The following is a 24,971-nucleotide window of genomic DNA, read 5'->3' on the forward strand; positions in this document are numbered from 1 at the left end:
CTCACAGAAAGCCCTAGGGGAGAAACTTTCCTTGCCTCTTCCTAGTTTCTGGTGGTTGCCAGGAATCCTTGGTGTTCCTTGTCTTATATACTCAGTCTCTCCCCTCGTCTTCACGTGGCATTCTTACCTCTGTGTCTCTATCTATATGTTTCTGTTTTCTCTTCTTATAAGGACACCAGTCATTGGATTAGAACACACCCTAATCCAGTATGACCTCATTTTAGCTTAACTAATTATACCTGCAAATACCCTATTTCTACATTAGGTAGCATTCTGAGGTCCAGGTGGACATGAGTTTCTGAGGGACACTATTCAACTATCTATTATGGCTAAACCCTCAGCTAACCTCTAGGGGAAATCTGGTTGTGGAGACAAGTAATCATATGATATGGGGTACTAACACTGGGGTGTGTGTGTGTGTGTGTGTGTGTGTGTGTGTGTGTGTCCACTGGGTAGCATAAAGGCACCTGGCATCTAGTGAATGTGAAAGCAACCTGGGATTAGCAGGCAGTAGAAAAGAAAGAGAGAAAAGGACATTAATTAACTCTAAAAAGTATTGTTAGTACATATTATGGGCCAGGCTTTGGGTGAGGCACTGGAAGGAGAGTGGTAAATGGAAGTGGCACTATTCGTGTCCTCAGGGAACATGCAGTCGAGGAGGACAAGATAAGCAATAAAGATGTATAGAATAACTACATTTGAAATTGAAAAACTGAGAAAGTGTTATGAGATTTACAGAGTGCTTTGTGATAGAGACTAACTGAGAAGAGCCTTTCCCGATAGCCTGGTCATGAAGAAACATGAATGCTGTAACTGGAAGGTTGAGGACGATTCAGTCATGGAAAGAGCCAAGAATGGTGTTTTACTTCATCATTTTTTCAGAGCTGCCTCTGAGCAGAGACCCTGGAAACTCAGCCATGAAGATGAGGGCTTTCACACCCTGTCCCACACCTTACTGTTCGTTGTACTTCCAGAGGGATAGAGGCCTGGATATTTTTCTACTCACATTTGCCCTGTACCTCTCCTCACTGTTCCCCTACATGCACACACAAATACACACACCACTTTTTTTCTGAATTATTTGAAAGTTACAGATATTTTGACACTTTAGCCACACAAAGTTTAGCATGTATCACCTAAGAAAATGGACATTTTCCTACATACCCACAGTACAATTCTTAAACTTGGACAGTTGAATATTAATCCTATTAATACTGTTATCTAATATAGGTCCATAATTTAACTTTCCCAAATTGTCTCAATAATGTCCTTTATAACTGTTTTCTTTTTTTTTTTGACCTCAAATCCAACAAGGATTGCATTTAACGGACAAGTCTTTTTAGTCTCCTTTCCTCTACAACTCTCCCCCAAACCATTTTGTCTTTTATGACATTGACATTTTTAAAGAATCCAAGCCATTGTCCAACAGAGACCCATACATATACTAGATTTGTTGCATAGTTTTTGATATTTGCCTAAATGTGCACTTGGAAATTTACAACTAACTGAAATTGCTAGCAACCTGTACTGTTGCAGTTCACAGTATCCCAAACCACTTCCCTGGGATGTGGCAGATATTTTGTTAAAGGGGACTTGGAACGGCATTATAAAGAAATAAAACCAGGTTTTTTGCTACAGGACTTTTCAAGAACTTTTATACACTAACAGACATTATGAATCTTTAAGAGGGTTTAAGAGGATTTCCAAAACTTAACTGATCAAAGAATACTTTGTTTGAGGGTTGTATTAGTTATCTATTGCTGAATAACAAACTACCCAAAACTTATGGACTTAAAGCAACAAGCATTTATTATCTTATACATTTTCTGATAATCAGGAATCAGGAAGTAGCTTATCTACGTGGTTCTGTGTCTTTACTAAAATCACCAGATTTTAGTAAAGATGTTAGCTGAGGCTGTAGTCATATGAAGGCTTGATCAGGCCAGAAATCTGCTTTCAAAATGGCTCACCCACATGGCCGTTGGAGGAGGCCTCAGTTCCTTACCATGTGGACCTGTCCATAGGGCAGCTTGAATACCCTCATGACATGGCATCTGGCTTCCCAGAGTGATTGATCTATGAGAGGCCAAGGAGAAAGCTGTAATGTCTTTTATGACCTAGTCTCAGAAGTCAATCACCATCAAATCTACCAGTGAGTCGCCCCATACTCCAGAGAAGGTAAATTGGTTTCCACCTTTTTTTTAGGCTCCGATTTTTAAAGGGAGAAATGCCAAAGAATTTGTGGGCATTTGAAAACAATCCCTGTAATGACCATATTGGGGGTCCAGAATTCTTCATTACACACTTTAGAAAACATTAGTTATAATGTTGAAAGAACTCGGGGTAAGAAGTCACAAGAGGTAGGTCTGAGGTGCACTTCATTTATTAATTGTATCGACTTGGGCTTGTCTCTTAATTTTTTGAGGTTGAATTTTTACAAAAGTGAAATGAAGATGATAATACTATCTATGTTTGTGATAGCTTAGGATTGTTGTGAAGATAAAATGAACCAATGTACATAAAATTGCTTAAATAATTATAATGTACTATACAGATATTCACTCTTACTGAAATCATTGGCCAGCATATGACCTGTCAAATCATTGAACACTAGATGTCTGACTTTTCATATTCAAGAAGTTATTCCTATCTTCCAGGGTATCTCATGCACAGATGTGCTTAAAAATGCTTTTGATGAGCTTTATAACAGCCCCATAGAAATTTTAACCAGGCATTGTCTTCGTATATAATTTCTTCTTTGCTAGACATATATAACTTTGTCTTTGCAGGGTACTGAGTTACCTGCCAAATGAGTTGTTGTTGTTGCTTTTAGAGACCTTTGTGTATTTCCACAATTTCCCAAACCATAAGGAGGCTGCTTTTCTCCTATGTCTCAGAAGCTATCTCCAAAACAGTTCCTAAAGAGCAGTCCAGAAAATGTTTTAAGCAATGACAGCCTCATCAAAATAAGTACAGAGTTTCCCATGGTTACCACATGGCAGGACAAAGCAGGTTTAAATGAATGAGTCTTGATGGGATATGCTTGTCCAAGATTAGTCTCCTTACTTTAAAGTCATAGCTCATTACCAGATGAACCACATAGACTAGATCTAAAGAAAATGTTGCTGCCAGCCAACTGCAGTTTAAATCCAAAGAGCTTAGACTACTTATAGGCATAATCTTGTTAACCTTCATAATGCTGTGAGGTAAGTTAAAATACCATCACTCTTAGAGCAAAGTGTGGCCCAACTTCAGTTTATTTTGAGTCTCTGTTGTTCCAATACCTTGCTCTGTGCAATTCTTATTTGACTATTGCATGTGATTCAGTCCTAGTACATTTTTGAAAAAAGAACATGGATACGATGGTGAATTAGGATTAGGGTTCTTCACCTAGAAATAACTGTTGGTCAATACATTAATTAACGCATCACATTTACACCCTGTTGTCAACTGTAATTGTTTATTGCCTAACTAACCCCTCCTTAATTTATTACAGTCATTAGTGTCTGTTAGCAAGGGAGAATGTGCTTGAAATTTACAAGGATATGTGGTTAGCAGTTTTCTGTCTCTGAGCTGGGACCTGCCTCACTTGATCTTCTCACCTCACACTTAACACAGGGCAGGTCCTTACTTAAATGATTAGCCTTCGCTGTAGAATTATTAACAGTCATAGGCCATTCTAGTCTGTGCCTTAGCTCTCAAAGCTATAAAATGAGAGGCTAGGATTAGATGATCTCTAAATTATCTTGTATATCTAAAATTCTCAGTTAATGATTATCCGCTTTGATAAAGAGATTAAGGCAACAACGACAGAAATAAATACCCCCAAATTAGAGCATTTGAGACCATCAGAGTTATTGGCATGGCTTCATAAGTACCTCAAATCAGTTTGATGGTCCATAACTTGATTCTGGCCACCTCAGAGAGGGAGAAAAAGGGGGAGAAGGGTCTCAGAAGGGATCTGTTGAAAGTGAGGGGGAGGAGAGTGGGGAAGGAAGAGAACTTTTGCTATGTGGTTCAGCGGCATATCTTTGGGACAGCAGGAAGTAGCCAGGGACCTAGACATCACTGAGGAAATAGGCTGGTAAAGAATTGCTAAACCCATAGGGCCAGATTCAGGCTTTGTAGGGCCTAAAGCTTTTTCAATCCTAAAGGCCCTCTTTAAGAAAAAGAATTCAAAATTAGGTGTGAAAATGCATCTTTATTCAGAAATGAATCCAGTTGGAAGTGAATATTTATTTGAATGCTCACAGCCTCTAAAATACCATCCAAAACAAAATGTGCCATGGAAGAAATTTGGAAAGAGACTGGGTTTAAACAATCACTTTTGAAATATCTTACTCTTGCCAGTTTTATGAAAACCTATGGCCATGTGAACACATCGTTAACCCCCCGGTAGGGGTCTACGAAAGTGAGGAATCCAGAAGCTGGAGCTTCATTAGTTTCACATTCTTCCACCAACTAAACATGAAACATGTCTAGAACATTCCAGTAGATAGTTCAATTAGAAATTCATTTAACTAAAAAAACAAACAAGAAAACAAAGCCATTAAAAAGTGGGAATGATCTATGCAATCGTGAAAATTCCAGAATATATTGTTAAGTGAAAAACTAAGCAATGCGATAATATTGCATGATTCCATTCATGTAAAAAACAAAGCAACACTGAAGCAGTGTGTACGCATGCTCATGCATGTATGTGTGCACATGTGTATGATATACATTTGACACACATCAAATTGTTAATAGTGGTTACATTGGGAGAGTGTATGTGGTTGTGGGGTATTATTTGAATTTTCCATAACAAATACTTATGTGTCACATGTAAGCCTCCTCATTAATAATAACTGTTTATCCCTTCTTAATCTCTATTTCAAGTATCCCACTCTCACACCATCATCGGCCACCTTTCTAATTCACTTCCACTAGAATTTAACTCCTGCTATTTTGACCCACCAGGATCTACAATCAAGCCTCCTGTCACTTCAAGGTCCTCAGTCCCTTCATTCAGACCCCCACTTCCGTCCTTACCTACCTTAAATGGTCCATTGCTATGATCATTCTTTTGAATACACCTTAACTGCCTGCATCTCTCACTTTGTCATACTTGGTAAACCATCCCTGCTTTGAATCAACTCTCATCCTACTCTGCCCCTGCAGCTTGGAAACTGAGTGTGGCTGGAGAGAAACCACACAACTCATGCTGCCTGGCCTCATTTTAAATTCCTCACCTAACCTCAGGGCAGTTTTAGTGCTGCCCTGCAGTCATACTGCATTTCCCCCGGTCCATTCACTCTCCCACACTCGCTGGTGGCTGTCGCATACTTTTTCCTCTCTCTTCAAATCTTCATACCTCCTACACTGTCCTTACACTATGCTTACTATTTCATTGAGGAAAAGAAACAATCAAGAAAAAACACCCAAAATACCCAGACTGCACAAACTCTCTGCACTGCACCTACCCCACTACCTGTGCCCCTGTTCTCGGTCTTCCTATCTGCTCCTGTGGGTGAACAACCAGGGCTTCTGACTCAGCCCCTCTATTGTGCACTAAGCCTGTGCCCCATCCCTGTCTCACCTACACAACAACACCCAGGGCCGTGGATCTACAGACACAGCAGGCACAGTGCCTGGGGCCCACCTTCCTTTTAGGAGCCCAGGAAAATGTTTAATGCCCTTTAAAGTCAGAAGAAAAATATGAACTTTTAGGTCAAAGAAATTGGTTTAATACGTAATGTTGATACATTCATTCTTATACAACACAGCTAATATATATATAACATTAAAATTATACACATACACACACACACACACGTACACACAGAGGGTGCCAAAAAAATGTATACACATTTTAAGAAAGGAAAAACTATTAAAATTATGCTGATGGTAACCACTTTGAATACGTCTTGTAATTGCAGAAGTCAAACGTGACTTGTATTCGTCTTTTATTATCGGTATATATTGAGTATTACAATTTTAATAGTTTTTTTCCTTTCTTAAAATGTGTATAAGTTTTCTTGGCCATATATACATATTTTATATATATATATATATATATATATATATATATATATATTATATATATTATATATGTTATATACATTATTTTTTGTGGAGGAAGTAGTCCATGAAGGCAAAAATGCCTAAGGCCCTAGGCAAGTCATAATGCAGCCCTGATGACACTACTGCCACTTTTCATTAGTTTCTCCGTTCTTTTAGGTCATCCCCATTAGCAAACATTGTAGTTTTCCCCATCTTCCCTGTCTTAGTCTGTTTGGGCTGCTGTAATAAAATAAACAACAAATGTTTATTTCTTACCGTTCTGGAGGCTGCAAGTCCAAGGTCATGGCCTCAGCAGATTCAGTGTGTTGAGCCAGCTTCCTCACTGATAGTGTCTTCTCACTATAACCTCACATGGTAGAAGGAGCAAGGGAGCTCTCGCTCCTGCTCTCTTAGGTCTTTTTTGTAAGGGCACTAATCTCATGCATGAAGGCTCCATCCTCATGATCTAATCATTTCCCAAAGGTCCCCACCTCCTAATACCATTACATCAGGGATTGACCTTGAATGTATGAATTTGGGGAGGATACAAACATTCAGTCCATAGCATTACCTAAACCCTGTCTTGACTGACCTTCCCTTCTAATCACCCACTCCCTGTCAATTTTCTGTCCCTTGTCTTTTTAACAGCAAAACATTTTAAGAGATTTGTCGCTGTTTACTGCAATCACTCACTTTCCTCCCATTCTCCTTTGACCTCTTGTTTCCATACCTGCTGCACCACTGAAACTGCTTTGCTGGCAAGGTCCCCGTGGCCACAACGAGACTGAATCCAGTCACCAGGTCTCATTCCTCCTCTTACTTCACTTAGCAGCAGCATTTTACAGTTGATCATTCCTCCCACTTTACCCACATAAACTTTCTTCACTTGGTTTTTTTTTGTAGGGAGACCACATAATTCATCATCAGAATAAAGACAATTTTGAGAGTGAGAGATAGACACTACTACTAATTACAACTTGGCCCGTCTCTGGCAAATGGGACCATGCAGTGACTATTCTAGAACACTATACCTTTCTGGTGTTTCTCCTACCGTGTTTCTCCGAAAATAAGACTTAGCCGGACAATCAGCTCTAATGCGTCTTTTGGAGCAAAAATTAATATAAGACCCGGACTTATTCTACTATAAGACCGGGAATAGAATAGAACATAACATAACATAACATAACATAACATAACATAACATAACATAACATAACATAACATAACATAACATAACATAACATAACACCAGGTCTTACATTAATTTTTGCTCCAAAAGACACATTAGAGCTCATTGTCCGGCTAGGTCTTATTTTCGGGGAAACAGGGTCGCTCACTGGCTGTCCTCATCTTCTCCCTAAGCTATAAATATTGGACTGCCTGGGTCATCTTGGACCTCCTCTGGGTCTTTCTCCTTCTCCTTCTTGTCTATACTCACTTCAGACTATATTGCACACTAATATGCTATACTGCTTGATGAAATGTTCAAATACTTCCATTCAAGTTTGTAAAGAGCTGCTCTCAAACTCTGTAGCGATCTCTCCTACCCACCACTCTGGCCCCACTCTGGGACCCTCACATCCACGCATGATCTAATTTCTAAAATGTTAACACCTGACTCTTTAGAACTATGCTCCAGCACCTGATTGGTTAGTGTCATTACCATACTAGTTGTTAAATATTTTGAATACCATCCTTGCATTCATTTACATGGCTTTAGATGAACTCCTAAATTTATATGTCCAATTCAGACCAAAACATTTCCCCTGAACCCTAAGACTTATATATTCAATTTCTTATCCAGTATCTTTACTTGAATATATAAAGGGTATTTTGAACTTAAAATATCTCAATGTTTCTCTCCAAATCTGCCCCTCACACAGTCTCCCTCAATTTAAGTAATGACAACCCTATCCTTTCAGTTGCTCAGGACCCAAGTCCTAGGTTTTGTTTGTTTTTTTTAATTCCTTTCTTTCACACCCCATGTCCAAGCTATCAGCAGACACTGTTAGTTCTACCCTCAAAACACATACACCACTTTTCACCACCTCCACCACTGCCACTTTCCACCATCGTCTCTCACCTTGACCACTGCAAAAGCTCCTCTCTCCCTGCCTCCGTCCTTGCCCCTTCTAGTTATTTTCAGCTCAGCAGAAAGAGTGCTCACTATAAGACATAAGACAGCTCATGTCATGTCTTTGCTCCGAACCCTCCTAGATGACTCAGAATAAAGGCTAAGCCCTTACAATGGCCTCAAGATCCTCTGTGCCTGGTTCACGCTGCCCACTCCTTTCCTTTGACCCCATCTCCTACTCCTCCATCCATCCTCCATCCATGCTCACCTCCCTGCTCCTCTCTCCCTGGCACATTCTTCCTTCAGAGCCTTAGCACCTTCTCTCTCCCCATTTGGCCTGTTCTTTCTCCATGCTGCAGAGAGCTGACTCTTTACTTCCTTCAGGTTATTAACTAAAATTCATCCTCTCAGTGAAGTCTTCCTTTAACAGATTATAGCACCCACCTCATTGCCCTTCCCTGCTTTATTTTTGTCCACAGCACTTAACCACCTGATGACACGTTGTCAATTTTACTTCTGTGTTATTAGTCAGTTTTGTTCCTTGCTGTCTCAGTCTGCTCGGGCTGCCATAACAAAATACTAGAGCCTGGGTGGCTTACGAGTAAACAACATACATTTATTTCTCGCAGTTCTGGAGGCTAGAAGTCTGAGGTCAAGGTGCCAACAGGTAAGTTTCATTCTGAGGCCTCTTCTTTTGGTTTGTAAGCAGTTGTCATCTCATTGTGTGCTCTTATGACTTTTTTGTGCAGGTGCCAATGGGGCAGAGAGAGAGAGAGAGAGAGAGAGAGGGCTCTCTGGTGTCTCTTCTTATAAGGGCACTAAACTCATCATGAGGGACCCCCTCATGGTCTCATCTAAACCCAATTACTTTCCAAAGGCGCCATCTCCAAAAATATCACATTGCAGGTTATGGCTTCAGCATATGAATTTGGGTGGGGGTGGGCTCATTTCACTCCAGAACACTTGCTGTAACTGCAGGGCCTAGGAGAGTGTCTGGTACATAATGGGTACTCAGGAATTAATTGTTAAATGAATTCATAATGAGAAAAATGTCAAATATTATTTATTAATTTTTTAACTTCTCGAAAAGTTTTACCACTATTAAATTTTACTCACTATAGCATATTATGCTATAGGGAAAGTCTCTAAAAACAGAGCAGCTGGTCATTCATAGCCCTGTTCTAGAACTTTTATATACAGTTAGTTAAATATAAATTTTATATATTCTTTGAAAGCTTATATACTAAAAGATACATTGTATGGATTTCCAACCTAGTGTCCATCAGTGGATGAATATATAAAGAAATTGTGGTGTATATATTTCATCAATGGATGAATGAATAGTGTGTTTATATATACAATGGAATATTATTCAGCTATAAAAAATAATGAAATCTCTGCTATTTGTGACAATGTGGATGGACCTTCAAGGTAGTACATTAAGTGAAGTAATTCAGACAAAGAAAAACAAATACCATATGATCTCTCTTGTATGTGGAGTCTAAACAAACAAACAAAAACAAGCTCATACATACAGAGAACAGATGGGTAGTTGCAAGAGGCAAGTGGTGAGGGGTAGGAGAAATGGGTCAACATTTTTATTGAGTTTAAGTAAATTGAACAATATTTTTTAAATGCAATTTTTGAAAAGAAAAAGGGGAATGAGAAAAAAAGGAAGGAAGTTTAGCAATAAGGATTTTTTTAAGTAAAAGAGTAAAGTAAGAAAATGTGCACTTGAGAATAAAGTGGAAAGTGAGTTTGATTTGAATTAAGATCATTGCACCATATTGAGGAGGAATCAAACAATGCAAATTAGAAATATGACACTGCATTTCAAAAGAACATTTCCATTTTCCATTCAGCAGGTATTATAGCTAAATGTACAGTCTACTCTTACCTTTCCTCTCAATGGCAAGGCAACAGATGAGGAATAGAGGGAAGGAAGCAGAAAATAACTAGGAATAGAAAAGAGAGAAATCACAACAGGAGACCTATTATCAGGTCCAATTATTATTCAATTCACTTATTTGATTTACTTTTTAAAAATAGCCTTAAAAAAAGTATCCTTTTATGTGTTCTTTCTGTATATTCTCTCTGGAGTTTTGTATTGGTCAATATTCTGATGCAGAGAACAGATTCCACTCTAGACAATTAGAATGAAAGGATTTATTATGCATGTCAGATGGCTTACAGAATTATTAAGATGGTTGAATAAAAATCTGTAGGAAGAGATTTAAGAATCTATTCTCAAGTCTATACTGCAGAACCATGCTGCCAAAGGAGCTGCCTATTCTACCACGATCAGGAAGCTGCTTGTCAAATCAGGAGGCCTCCCTTATTACATATATAAATACAGGACTGCCTCAGTTTAAGCTGCTAAATTAGCCACAGTTACTGGTTTCAGAACAGCATCACTGTGCTCCAATCAGGAAACCTCATGTGCAAAATCAGGAAGCTGCCACTATAGCTTCAAGGTCCCAAAGTCATGCCACCTTTTCTATTATCAAGAAGCTATTTCTGCTAAGTCAGCAAGCCTCAGAGACAGGAGTTTGGCTCTGGAACCATGCTACATTTGCTATAATCCACACTGATAAAATATATGCCCAATATCCCATTTATAGCAATTCAGATTTGAGGTCTTGTGCGATCACATCTGATGTGGAACCTGAATCAAATGTACATCACCAGCTGCAAAGGAATTGGAGAAATCTTTATTTTCCCTTTCTGCTCTCCACAGGAAAGGAAAGTCACACTGGAAGAAAATCGGAATCGATATTCTGAGCCCCACTTCCATAACTGCATCAAACTTCACTCTTACTTCTCCACGCTCATCTTAGGAAATTTCTGACTTTTTTGTTGTTACACAGAAAATTATATATTTGGTCCATCTTTGAGCATCGCCCTAAAGTCTAGAACATTCCATTCCTACTGTAAATAAGTGCTTAATAAATATCTATTCAATTAAAAGAAAGGATATATTGTGCAGATTTGCAACGTAGGGTTCAGAGAGAAGTCCAAGCACTGAGGCCAGGGAAACAGTGTCCAAAGCAGGTCACATAGCCAAGTCCAATCCACACCAGTCTCTGGTCACGCTGCTGAATTCAATATAACAGGATAGCTATAGAATTCTTGCTAGCGAACCTCTCTCTCCTAAGTAACATTGAGAACTGAATTGAGGAAAAGCTAGAAATCAAGCCCTTTGCTCTTCAAGGAGAATTGGAAATAGAAGAAAGTTAAAAATGAACTGGAGCTGTGGAGATTGCTGTGAGGGTTTTCCTACTCATCCTTTTCTTGTAATATTTAGACTGAGGCACCTCATGAAATCCACTAATTGATGGCATGATGAAGCCACTTCTTTTGTCATCTATAATACTCTTACGTACACATGGACCTATCTTTTATTCTGGCCACTTAAGAAGAGTGTAATTTACCAAGTTAGTCAGGAAAATACAGTCAGAAAACTGAAGAGGGATTAATAATTCGAGTGGGTGTTTTCCAGTGTTTTTGAACATTAGCCTCTGAGGAGTCTCTTTAACATGCCCACACATACAGATATTCATATTATAAACCCCTGGATACCTTTGCAACCTTGCAACAGAACATTATTCACTTCTCAGCCTTTCCAAGGAAACCTCCAGAGAACATCACTTCTTATTTGCAAAGAGATGGGAGTTGCCAATCACTGCTCTACCCCATTTAAGGCGATATCCAGAATCGTCTCAAATCTGGTTTCTTTACCTATTAGAAAGGAGCTCAATTCAGTTAAGTTACTCAGGATGGTTATAACCCGATAGGATTTAAAAGATGTAAGGAACTTAATTATACACACAATTCTTATATAATTTGTTTTGGGCAGTAATGCTCAAATTCTGCCTTGCCTTACACAAAATAAACAAACAAAATCAAGTTAACCTCTTTTTGTATTTTCATTTTGCAATATATTTTCTCTCTTTTCTTCTGTAGTTAGGAGTAGCATGAAAGTGAAGGGCATGTTAATGCAATTATTATGAAAAGGATATAGGTTATAATCATTAATCTCCAACTACTAGGGGAAGGGAGAGGTAGGAAATGAAGCAGACATGTCTTTTTAAATATTTCTTTATTTTTCAATTACAGTTGACATACAATATTGTATTAGTCTCAGGTGTACAACACAGTGATTAGACACTTATATAACTTATGAAGTGATCATCCCAATAAATCTGGTACCCATCTAACACCATACATAGTTATTACAATATTTTGACTATATTCCCCATGCTATATTCTACATACTCATGACTATTTTATAACTATCAGTTTGTACCTCTTAATCCCTTCCCCCCTTCACTCATGCCCCTAACTACTCCCCAATCCAGCAACCATCAAAATGTTCTCTGTATCTATGAGCTTATTTCTGTTTTGTTTGTTTGTTTATCCTGTTCTCTAGATTCCACATATAATATCATTAACTATATTCCTCATGCTATACTTCACATTCCAATGACTTGCAGGTTGTACTTCTTAACCCCTTCACCTTTTTCAGCCACACCCCCAGCCCCCTCCCATCTGGCAACCATCAAAATGTTCTCTGTATCTGAGTTTGTTTCTGTTTTGTTAGTTCATTTATTTTGTTCCTTAGATTCCACATATAAGTGAAATAATACGGCATTTGTCTTTCTCTGGCTTATTCCACTCAGCACAATACCCTCTAGGTCCATCTATGTTGTTGCAGATGGCAAAATTTCATTCTTCTTTTTATGACTGAGTAATATTCCATTATATATTTGTACCAACTTTTTATCCATTCATACATTGATGGATACCCAGGTTGCCTCCATATATGGCAATTGTAAATAATGCTGCAATAAACGTATGGGTGCACATGTCCCTTTGAAGTAGAGTTTTGAGTTTCTTTGGATAAATACTCAGAAGTGGGATTACTGGGTCCTTCTTTGTCTCTTGTTATAGCCTTTGTTTTAAAGTCTATTTTGTCTGACATAAATATAGCTACCCCAGCTTTTCTTTTTGGTTTCCATTTACATGAAATATCTATTTCCATCCCTTTGCTTTCAGTCTGTGTGTGTCATTTGATCTGAAGTGAGTCTCCTGTATGTAGACAGCCTATGTCTGGGTCTTGTTTTCTTATCCCTTCAGCTACCCTATGTCTTTTGATTGGAGCATTTAATCCATTTGCTTTTAAAGTGACTCTTGATAGGTATATAGTTATGCCATTTTATTATTCATATTTATTTTCTTTTTTCCCTCTTCTTCTTTAAGAAGTTCCTTTAACATTTCTTGTAGTACTGTCTTGTTGGTGATGAATTCCTTTAACTTTTCCTTGTCTAGGAACTTCTTTGTCTCTCCTTCAATTTTAAATGATAGCCTTGCTGGGTAGAGTAGTCTTGGCCCTTGCTTTTCATCACTGAGTATTTCATGTCAATCCCTTCTGGCTTGTAAAAGTTTTGTTGAGAAATCAGCTGACAGTGTTATGGGAGCTCCCTTGTATAAGTAATAGAATAATTAAGTATAATAAGTAATAAGCATAAAAAATAACTAGCTGTCTTTCTCTTGTTGCTTTTAGGACTTTCTCTTTGTCTTTCTTTACCTTTGACATTTTAATTATGTGTCTTGGTGTAGGCCTCTTTGGGTTCATCTTGTTTGGGACTCTGCGCTTTCTGGACTTTTATGAGGTGTGATAAAAAATATAGCGAATATTTAAATTTGAACACACTCTGAACACAGTTATTCCATCATTCTCACCACTTTCTGAAGCAGTTCTGGAAGTCCTCTTTTGTGTCTTTGGTTGTGCTGTCGGGACTGCCTCGATGTCCTGAATTGATTCAAAACGTTTACCTTTCTTGGTCATTTTGACTTTGGGGAAGAGCCAGAAGTCACATGGTACCAGATCTGGTGAATAAGGTGGATGAGGACACACCGTAATGTTTCTATGTGACAGAAATTGCCGTACCAGAAGCAATGTGTGACACAGAGTGTTGTCATGATGCAGAATGAAACCATATGCCCACTTCATGTTAATGGGTTCTTCATGATCTATGGCACACTTTTAAACCCATCTTCTCTCAACCATAGCTCACACATGACTGACTGCGCCAAACATGTTGAAACTTGTCACACACTGTTACTAAGGTTCGACACGCTGCTTCCCGTATTGAAGATCCCTACCTTTCCGTTGGATGGCAGTAAGCAGCAGCATTCACCGTATTGTTGATCACACCTCATATGTCTGTTTTCTTCACCAGGTTATGGAAGTTTTCAGTCACTAGTCCTTCAAATAGGTTTCAATTCCTTGTTCTCTCTCTCTTCTTCTGGTACCCCTATAATGTGAATGTTGATACACTTGATGTTATCCCAGAAGCCCCTTAAACTCTCCTCATTTTTTGAATTCTTTTTTCTTTTTGCTGTTCCAATTGGGTGTTTTCTGCTATCTTATTTTCTAAATCGCTGATTCAAACTCTGCTTCATCTCTACTGTTGATTCCCTCTAATGTATTCTTTATTTCAGTTATTGTATTCTTCACTTCTGACTGGTTCTTTTTTTATGTTTTCTATCTCCATTTTTATGTTTCCTATCTTTTTTTTGAAGTTCTCACTGAGCATCTTTATAACCAGTGTTTGGAAGTCTGTGTCTGGTAGATTGCTTATCTCCATTTTGTTTAGTTATTTTTCTAGAGTTTTGTTCTGTTCTTTCATTTGGGACATGTTTCTTTGTCTCCCCATTTTGGCTGCCTCCCTGTGTTTATTTTTATGTATTAGTTAGAGCTGCTATGTCTCCCAGTTTTAGTAGAGTGGCCTTATATAGCAGGTGTCCTGTGATGCCTAGTGGAGCAGTCTCCTTGATCACCTGAGCCAGGTGCTCCAGGTGTGTCCCTTGTGTGGGTCATGTGTGTCCTCCTATTGTAATTGAGCCTTGGTTTCTGTTTGCATGTCAACAGGAGGGATTGACCTTCAGGCTGATTTGTTGTAAGTACTAGCTGTGACTGAAGCAGACGTGTCTTATTTAAGAAAACATAACTGAAAGAAATAGGTGTTATTTTGAGTTATGATGCCGCTTATTGATTAAGTCTTATACCGTTATTTTTATTAACATGTTTCCTCTCCTTTCAGTTTAAACAGCACTAGTTTAGAATTATGAATTTGTAACATCTTTTTGCTTAGGGAAAAAGTGGTTTCATAATCAAATGTGAGGATCTACAACAGAAAATAACTTTTTTTCTCCCTCAATTTTCTTATCTGCCTTGCATATAAATTCACAGATTAAAATTAAATAAATGGCAACAGAATTTATAAATGTTTTGTTTAAGGCTATCAGTATAAATGCTAATAATGAATCCAGTGAACACTTAGTAAAATAAATTATATAAAATGACAAGAGAAACCAATGATACTTTTTATCACTGCATTGATACTTTCTTCACTGGTTTAGGAATCAGAGTAGAAATGGTAGCTACAGTAGTATCAGAACTCATTTTAGGGATCAAATACAAAACAAAACTGGACAAATATTTGAGATGTGAATTCTATTCTGTGAGTGATTCCAAGAATCAATTTGGATATTTCTTTAATTCACTTCAAGGAATATTTCTCTTATTTGAAAACTGTATAACCTACATCAGGATCATATTTGAGCTGCTCTGCAGTTCAAAGTGTAGAGTTCATATCAGTACCTTATTTGATACTCACAATGCCTCCCTAATGGTAGACATGGCAGTTGAGATATACCTGTTTTACAGAGGAGTTAATCAAAAGAAGAAAGAAGCTAAGCATAGCAGAGGTCACAGAGCTGATAAATGGGGGAATCAGGATTTGAATCCAAATCATTTGGCACCAAACATTTGCAATATATTGTATTGCCTCTTCTACTTTAAGTTAATACGATTTTAACGGTGATACTACTGAAGTAATGCAAACAAAAGATCTGGTGGCCTAAATTACTCAGATAACTGACTGGATAGTTTTGGTTGCTTTACAAATTGAGACATGATCTGAGTATCACCGAGAAAGAAAACATAAAATCTATACTTCTAAAAATGCCCCTTATTGGGGGGTGCCAACACTTGCCCCTATTTCTCAAATCTGTAATCTAAGAAATATTTCTTGAGCCAAGAGTTCCTAAAATGTTTTTTTTTGTTGTTGTTAGAGAATATAATCACTCTTCAGAAATATAGACTTCATTTATTCTTTATATCTTGCCATATTTCACATTATTTTCCTCAGGACTAAAGAATCTAAAGTTGTAGATTCTCATCCCTAGTGATGGTATAATGATGCAAAAAGTACATTCAACTGTACCTATTTTATTATAGGCTTTCTCCCTCATTAGTTATCCGATGTGAGTATATGAACATTACTAATATACCTAAATAGACAAACATAAAATGTCATGGTATTAGTAAATGCTAAGTGAACCTTCTAGAGATGTAGATCTCTTACTACATGAGATCGGTATGTTAATGTGAGGCCATTTTTCAGGAATGTGGACTATGTGTGTGTGTGTGTGTGTGTGTGTGTGTGTGTGTGTGTGTATATATATATTTGTGCTCCAGAGATACTATTAAATATCTCAATTATTTCTTCAAGTTTACATAAACATACTAAATTTTGCATAAATACACACAAAGTTTCTTATTCACTAAAAGACTTAGCCTGAAATGGAAAATTTATCCATGCAAAGCCCTTATTTTAAGTGGCTGGTTTTGATATGCACTCGTGGTCTCAGAAGGTATAGAAAGTTCTTGTCTACTCCTAAGCTTCTGGAAATAAGAAATTCTGCAACAAATACAACTGAAGATGTTGGATAGAACAGGTCTCCTCTACAGGTCTGGGAGGCCATGATCTGGGCCACAGGCTGACATGTAGTATGTGCTGGAGAAATATTTGTTGAATAAATGAATGATTGACCCACTAGCTAATTTGGAGGCCTTAACTGCTCTACCGCATTAACTATCTCTACCCCTCAATAACTTGTACTGTCATCAATGGGGGAAAGTTTGGGGATTCCCTTCTCTAATAAATGTTAAAAGCATGTAATTATAATTTAGCCAAAATTATTAATTCTAACTGGAAGAAGGAGCAAATAGAGGAGTATGACTGACAAAGTGACTGAAGCTGGTAAGAGCTCACCAAAAGGAGTGACAGAGATTGGAACTGTGATGAGCTACAACTGGAAGCCCCTGGGCCAAGGTTGCTCTGTTCAGCTTAGAACAACTCAACAGATAATTATTATGTGTCTGGCACTGGACATTGTGTTAGGTGCTGGGAGTACAAGGGGTCTGAAATATAGGAAACAGGATATACCTATATTTAAACAGTATTTTAAGTTACATTTTTAAATAATGTGCTCAGTATGTTATTCTTCAACCTCCAGAAATTTTTCTAGGTTAAGTACCTCTAAAGTAATGGGATAATCTGAAAAAATATATAATAAATACACTATGTTTTCCTCCATTCCCAATTTTTTGGGGGGACATTTTGTACTATATAACAAATGGACCTGTTGCTTTAAACATACTCAGCATATTATTTCAAAATGTAAATCATAGTCTACATAAAAATAAGTTAATCTTATGTTGTCTAATTTTTCCAATATACTAAACAAAGTTTATATAGACAGATTCCCAAGGAGTTCCAGTCTAATAGAAGAGAAGGACATGGGGGGAAAAAGCATTACACAAACTGAGAGCCATAATAGAAAAATATATAGGGAACAGAGGTGGCCTCCTACATAAGCAAGGGATTATTGCTTTTGGGGACTGAAGCAGAGGGTGGAGGAAGAATTCACAGTTGTGGTGCTCTCTGAGCAGGGTGTGAGGCAATAAATACCCATTTGCCAAGAGGACAAGGGGAGAAGGAATTACGGGGAGAGAATGGGCATAATGCAAGAACACCAAGGCAGGAGACAGCACTGTATGTTCAGAGGATTACAGCTCATTTAATATTGCCCAAGATTCCAATGAGAGGAAGAGCTGTGGGCCAGGAGAAGTAGTCAGGGGCTAATCATGTAATATCTTGTTTTCTGTGTTAATGGGTCAAATTTTATTCCGAAGAGTTGTTGAGGAATCAGCAAATGCTTTTAAGTAAGGAAATAATTTGGTCACAGGGGTTGAGGAAAGGCAGCAGTCCCTATGTTTCTCGCACAGCCTCTCAATCCCCATGACTCAAGATTAGGTTAAAAAGAAAAATACTAAAAGTAGAAGTCGGGTTGTTAGAAGCAGGCTAAATCTATTTGTTTAACGGCAACGTATGACTATCCATGCTCAGTGCTTGAGGCTGAGGATGGAGGAACAGTGGCCTAGTTATTTCTTTTTTGCACTATCACTCTTCCACTCTCCAGAACGAAAGTGGAAATTGTTGTAAAATAATTCGCCATATCCATTTATTTCCTTCTCCATTTCCCTACTTCTCAAATATCAACAATGGGCTAGTCATGGGCGCAAGGAAGAGGACGAGTGCAGGAATGGCAGTGTTAGATGGGGCATTCGCTTCTTCCTCCTGTCGTCCTCGCAATGGGAGTTATTGGTAGCATGGAAAACCAAACTCCAGGGATCATCTTCAGGTCGTATTTTAGACACTTGTTCTAGCTTTTTCTGCCATCAAGCCTCTCTGGCTTTTCCTTCCCCCCTCCTTTTTTTTTTTTCTTGTTTCTTTTTAAATATTAGAGTTCCTACCAGTTAACAGCCAAAATGAAATAATTGGGTTTCATTTGGTTCTCTCTCCCTCTGGGAGACAAACTATGACAGTCAAATATCCAGAATGCCAGCAATTAGAAGAGGAAGCTAAGGATAATCAAGATTCGACTGTATGTTTATGGTAATTGTTGAATTATTTACATTCTTTGACTCCTCTTGGACTGAGCCATTGTGATTTGGATGGTAGAAAGGACATTGAGCAAGGAAAAAGGAGGTGGCTCTCTGAGTCTCATTCTGCAATTACTTAGCCATGTGTCTTCTGAGAAATCACTTCTTTGGTTCTGTTTTCTGACCAGGAAAAAGAGGGTGTGTGATTATATCAATGCTTCTCAAGTTCTACTCTGCACCAGACTCACCTTAGGTGCTTCCAAAACATACAGATGCCCATATTCGACTAGAGGTATTAGTGTGGTGGTTGAGCCTACGGACTGCATCAGACTGTCTGGGTTTCACCCACTGCCATGCCACTAACTGGGTGACGTTGAACAAGTTATGTCATTTTTCCCATCTGTAAAGCAGGAATAACAATAACAGTTATCTACTTCATATTATTCCTGAAAGGGTAAAATGAGATAATGCTTTTAAAACAAGTATATTGTCTGTCATACTAAGCATTCAACAGATGTTCTGCTATCATTTGCATAGCCTATAGTATGTATATATGGTGTGTGTGTGTGTGTGTGTGTGTGTGTGTGTGTGTGTGTTTGGTGCAGGCATAGGTGCTCCATAAATATCTATTGAATAAATAAGGTAAGTATAATTAAAAGTTATTTTAATTTTTAGCAACTTTTTCTTTTGTTTTCAGATCTTAAATCCTTTATTAGCCCAGGAATTACTTCTTTAAGAAAAGTAAAGATATTTTGAGGAAGTGTTTAAGTGTTGCGCTCAGTCTTCGCCCTATGCTTACTCTTAGACTCATGAGAGCCTCATAACTTAAAAAATAATTAAATGATAAAAAGTCCCACTAGAAAGGCTGAGAGCAGCAGGAAATGAGTTTCAGGGACTTTGTTGGCCAGATCCAGCCTGCCACTATGTAATACAGTGACGCCTCACCGAGGTGTGCATCTCCATTTTATCTCACAAGATGCCCTGGAATTCTCAAAAGTCAATGTCATTGCAACTGATTTTCGTATCACAAAAAAAGCAAAATTCCACTTTCCCATGTTGTTGACCGAGCAGAAAACAGGACAGTTAACTTTTTAAAAGCTTGAAAATCAGGGCTATCAGAAATAGAGTGCCAACTTCTATCCCTTATTTAACCCACTGATCAAAACATTCCGCGCACTTTGAACCGTGTGTTTTTTCGGTGGTGGTGATCCCCTGCCAAGTTTTCAGCTTCTGATTCTCCCTGGTGTTTGTAGTGAGAGGAGTTACCAGTTTAGTACCTGCGGAGAGGAAATCGCCTCGGAATCTCTGGAGGTGGCCTCCAAGAAAGATCGCGGGGAGGGGAGGAGCCCTGATTGTCCTAGAAGAAAAGCATGGCCCCATCCGGGAAGTCAAGGCTTGCTGGGAGGCTGGGGTTGGCGTCTCTGGGTCCTGGAGGTGGCAGACGCCGGAGAGGCTAGTCTCGGAACTGGGGCCTGCGAGCCTGGAGGGGGCTCAGTGTGTGCAACTAAAAGATGCACAGCCAGACGGACACGCGTGGGCTCTGGTCTCGCCACGCTACGGGGCTGAAACTGACCAGGGCGCCATCGCTGCTTGGCAGGCGCACCGGCTGCCAGTGGTCTGCCCCAGCACGGACGGGCACCGCAGGGGGCCGGGAGCCTTGGGCCTTGGCGGGGCGCGGCAGCCCCTCCCCTCCTGAGCCCGCGCTTCCGCCGGAGACCCGGCGGCGGCCGTGATCGTGGCCGCGCCAAGCCTTCCCCAGCGCCCGGGAGCTGCCGCTGCCTGCCCGCGCCTCTGCGCGTCCACTCACAGGCCGCGGGAGTGGCGAGCACCGGGGCCCAGGGGTTCGGCCACTCGGGGAAGACCCTCTCGAAGCGGGACGCTGGGAGGGGTTGGCTAGTTCTGCGTTTCGCTTCCGCCAGGGATGGGCCACTGGGCACCTGCGGCCTCTTGGGAGCGGGGACTCAGCGAGGCCATGGCCAGTGGCTGCCTCCACGCCGAGCTGGGAGGGAGAACCCAGCCAGTGGAGCGTCCTTCCTCTCCCTGACGCGAGGCGACACAGGCGGGCCTGACCCCCAGCGCGGACCGGTGGACCCCGGAGGGGACCTACTGGATCCCGGATCTCCGGCTCCACCGGCAGATTGGGGGCGCCAGTACTTGCACTGTGAACGTGTAGTGAGACTTTTCCGTTGTCATGCTGAAGACGCTTTGCCGAGGGTGTCTTCCCGCTTAAACAAAGTCTAGTGTGGAAGACGATTCTCCCTCTTCCCGTCCCTCCCTCCCCCCACTCACCTTCTTTTATCTATCTCTTACCTTCTTCCCAAAAGGGCCAAGGCAAATACGGACACGAGTGAACAAGTTAGGGTACTGCAAAGTGAATGTGTGTGTGTGTTGGAAGAGGGTGGTAGTGTGGTGGGAGGAAACAAAAATTAGAAATATTTGAGTACGTAACAATTTACACAGGTTCCCAGCCTGCTAGCGGTCGTAGCTGTGTGCAATGGACACACATTTTACACGTTCAGCCGTAAGAGAAAATGTCACGTGCACAAGGATCAGTGGTAGCCCGAGGTATCCGGCAATTCAGTTTCAGTATTTATTTTACTTTTCTGAAGCATATTCATATTACCCCTAAAGGGACTGGAGGCAGTAACACGCTGTTGGGAGGCCATTCCTGGACACAGCTGGGTGGCTTCTCGGGGAGGAGGTGTTTAGTCACTTCTGCAGAGGAGGTCACTGGACTCTGCTCAAAGTGTAATTATACGAAGGGACAGATGCTTCAGAGGCTTAGGAGAACACCAAGCTGGGCTCTACTGAATATCCATCCCGACTGAGGGCAAATTTTTGTCATAAGGACTAGGTGAATTGGTGAGCAGGACGGTGGAAAATAAACTGAACCTTGGGGTATCTTGGACCCGCCCTCTTCTGCCCCTCCCCAGCTTTCATCCAAGCAGCATCAGATCTTTACAACCCGCATCCACTCCTTCACTTGCGAACACTTGCATTAAAACGCGGCAATCGGAGTCCGGCGTCTGCGGAAAACGGGCTCTGAGAGTCCTCTTGCTACTGCGTAGTCATGGAATATTCTTTTATTCAAGAGGCCTCTTCCAGTTGATTCTAACCGGATTCAGGTTACTGTTCGCTTCACCACCGATAGGGGGCAGCAGATGCCCTGCGATGCCCAAGGCGACGAGCAGGAAGACCGTCCTGCAGTCGCTGGGAATCCAGCTTAATTGAACGTTTGGGGTAGAAGGCAGCAGCTCCCAGGCCTCGGGCCTTGGACCCTGGGCTCCTGGGGGCATCCTGTGCAAGGGGTGGGCGAAGCCATCTGTGCACCAAGCAATGCTTGAAAACTTTGCGAGCATACAGCATAAATAAATAAATAAAGATATATGCAAATGTTATGATTATACACACACACACACACACACACACACAGGCACTTGAAAGTGTTACAGAATCTGTTGACGCTTTTGATCGTTTTTTAAGTTTTCTCAATTAGAGAATTTAAAAGTACTGGTACCACATGGTCTGTTTGAATGGTGGTGGTGGTGGGGTCTGTTAAATTATTTTGAATTTAAAAAAGCCTTCTCTCAGTAGAAGTTGAGAATTACTCCTGATCCATAGAGTCGTCAGATTACTGTGGTAAAGAAACGGGGAGGATTTGGCCAGTTCGGCCAGGGTGTGTGTTTGTGAGAGCAGGGAGACAGACATCTGCAGGGCAGCACCATCAGAGAGCTTGAAGCTGTGGCAGCTGGGATTGGTCCAGATCCCAGCAATTCGCAAGGGGCTGGATTTTTCTGAAAACCCACCTCACTTGGTAGCCCCAGCACCTGAGTTTCCAGAATTGTCAAAGGGGCATTACATAGCTTCCCCAAAGCTTGTATTTACCCAGAAATGAGCACATGTTTTTCTAAATTAAAAATACATTTGTGCAAAAAAATACACATACTATATAGATGTATGTATTTTTTTGCACAAATGTATTTGGAGATATATAATATATATACGTATATATGTATTTTTTATATATCTCCAAAGATGTAAACATTTGGAGACTGGCTAATATAGTCCTCTTTAAATAGCTTTAAATGATAGCTTCTAAATTATCCTAATGAAAAAGTGCGCAATAGTAGCAAGGTTGTGTCCTTATTCTAGAAATCTCATGCACTATTAAAACCCCTAATTAATCCCTGAAATGCCTTTGGAAGGTAGGGAAGAATTACAATTTTTATTTGTAGAATTTATAACAATGCTAAGGTGTTTTAATTTTATTACAATTATGAATAAAACATTGATGATATCTACTTTTAATGTATTTTTTTCTCTAACACCATAACAGATTCTAGAAATGCAGCTATAGCTAGGGAAGAATTTCAATAGCACACTTAATTGACAGGAGTTTCATTAATGTGGAAAGTCATCATGATGTAAGAATTTAGGATCTTCCCAAAATAAGGATTAATACTAATTAAGGTACTATAAAATTTGTAGGGAAATATTAAATTTATATTTGAGAGAGATGAGGAGGAATTAAGAAGAGGAGAAGGAAAGAAGTGATTTATGGCTCAGTTGGGGGAAAGAAAGGGAGTAAATCCGGGTGGGGGATTTTGCAATCCTTAGAGAAACCAGAGACTTAGATTCTACAGCTGTTGAACCAGGGAACTGGCTCACCATGGGTTCTGAGAACGTAAATAGTTCTTTGTGCCTAAAGAGAAACCTGAGCAATTTTAAGTGTGCTGAGGACAAATGCTATTTACCTTCAAATATGTGTATTAAGCAATTGCACTCTGAGTGTGGAGATATGTCTATTCCATGTTTCAAAGGTGGCAAAAGTCGCACCGAGAACCAACCACAAAATATTTATTTTTATAGAAACAAATTGGCAGTAACATGCGACATCAATAATTTTACACCTGAAACTAATATAATATTGAATATCAACTATACTTAAATAAAACAATTTTTAAGCCCCAAAACTAAGTTAAACAAAACACAACCCTACACACACAGAGGATTTCAACCTCGAATTTCTACATCCCCAATGATTTATGGAGGTAATAATGGAGTAGAGGATTCTACAACCGATTTTAAAATTTCAAAAATCTAAACAGAAATTGCACCATTACCGCAGATAGATGAACTAAAATTCCATTGTTTTTCCTTTGCCTAGCATTACAGGGATACAGAGCTGTATAGCAATCTAACATAGGAAAATGAGTTAACTGTTAATCAGTGTGGTAGTTGGTTGGTTAGACAATATACATAAGATCCATGGAGGGTTGTAAATGATAAGTATTAAAAAAGAGACTTTGGACATGAAAAGAAACCACTGATATATGGTTAAATCTTTCAAAATACAATTAGTTGTTCTATGTGTAGTTATTAGTTCTGCAACTTAATAGTAGATGTCTGATTTTATAGGAGTTTTCCTACATTTGGGGGATTTTATATTGCATTTCCACAAGTACAATTGATTGTTAGGTGAAAAACACTAGTGTATATTGGTCACATTTAAATTAACACCATTCATTTGGGGCCTTAGAGTATTGCAGGGGAAGGGATATGTTAGGAGATTATTCACAGCTGGTCCCACAGAATAGTTTCCCAAGCGCCTCCTGATTGCACCCTTTTCTCTAGACTAGCAATTCTCAAATATTTTGGTCTCAGGACCCTAAGAAGCTTTTGCTATGTGGATTTATGTGAATTGCATCTATTGCAATACTCATTGTATTGGAAATTACAGTTGGAGAGATGTTTAAAATATTCATTTGTTACTTAATTTATAATGATAAGCTCATTACATATTAACATAAATTACATTTTTAACGAAAATTAACGATGTTTTGAAAAAAAAGGAAAAATGTTTTATATTTTGTAAATCTCTTTAATATCTACCTGGATTTACTATCTAACTGGCTCTAAACAGCTGGATTCTCACATTTGCTTCTGCATTTCATCTATTGTGATACAGTGTATAGTTTGAAGTATATGAAAAATAACTGGTCTCAAAGAGACATATAGTTAGAAAAGGGAGGGGTATTTTCATAGCTTTTTCAGATAATT

At 39.4% G+C, this 24,971-nt stretch overlaps 1 protein-coding gene and 1 long non-coding RNA gene across 2 annotated transcripts in view; one reads left to right on the plus strand and one right to left on the minus strand.

Moving 5' to 3' along the window:
* Positions 1-24,971, plus strand: part of LOC141571586 (uncharacterized) — a 118,104-nt gene that overhangs the window by 67,266 nt on the left and 25,867 nt on the right. The window lies entirely within an intron of this gene.
* On the minus strand, positions 12,691-22,277 carry LOC141567890 (uncharacterized). Its single transcript, XM_074316802.1, has 4 exons — positions 22,054-22,277; positions 20,189-21,136; positions 19,160-19,311; positions 12,691-14,433 (listed from the first exon to the last, which is right to left on the minus strand). Exons 1-2 carry the CDS (start codon positions 22,275-22,277, stop codon positions 20,416-20,418), a joined length of 945 nt encoding a protein of 314 aa, XP_074172903.1. The 3' UTR covers positions 12,691-14,433; positions 19,160-19,311; positions 20,189-20,415.

This window comes from Rhinolophus sinicus, linkage group LG01 (genome assembly GCF_036562045.2).
Source record: "Rhinolophus sinicus isolate RSC01 linkage group LG01, ASM3656204v1, whole genome shotgun sequence".
Taxonomy (NCBI): domain Eukaryota; kingdom Metazoa; phylum Chordata; class Mammalia; order Chiroptera; family Rhinolophidae; genus Rhinolophus; species Rhinolophus sinicus.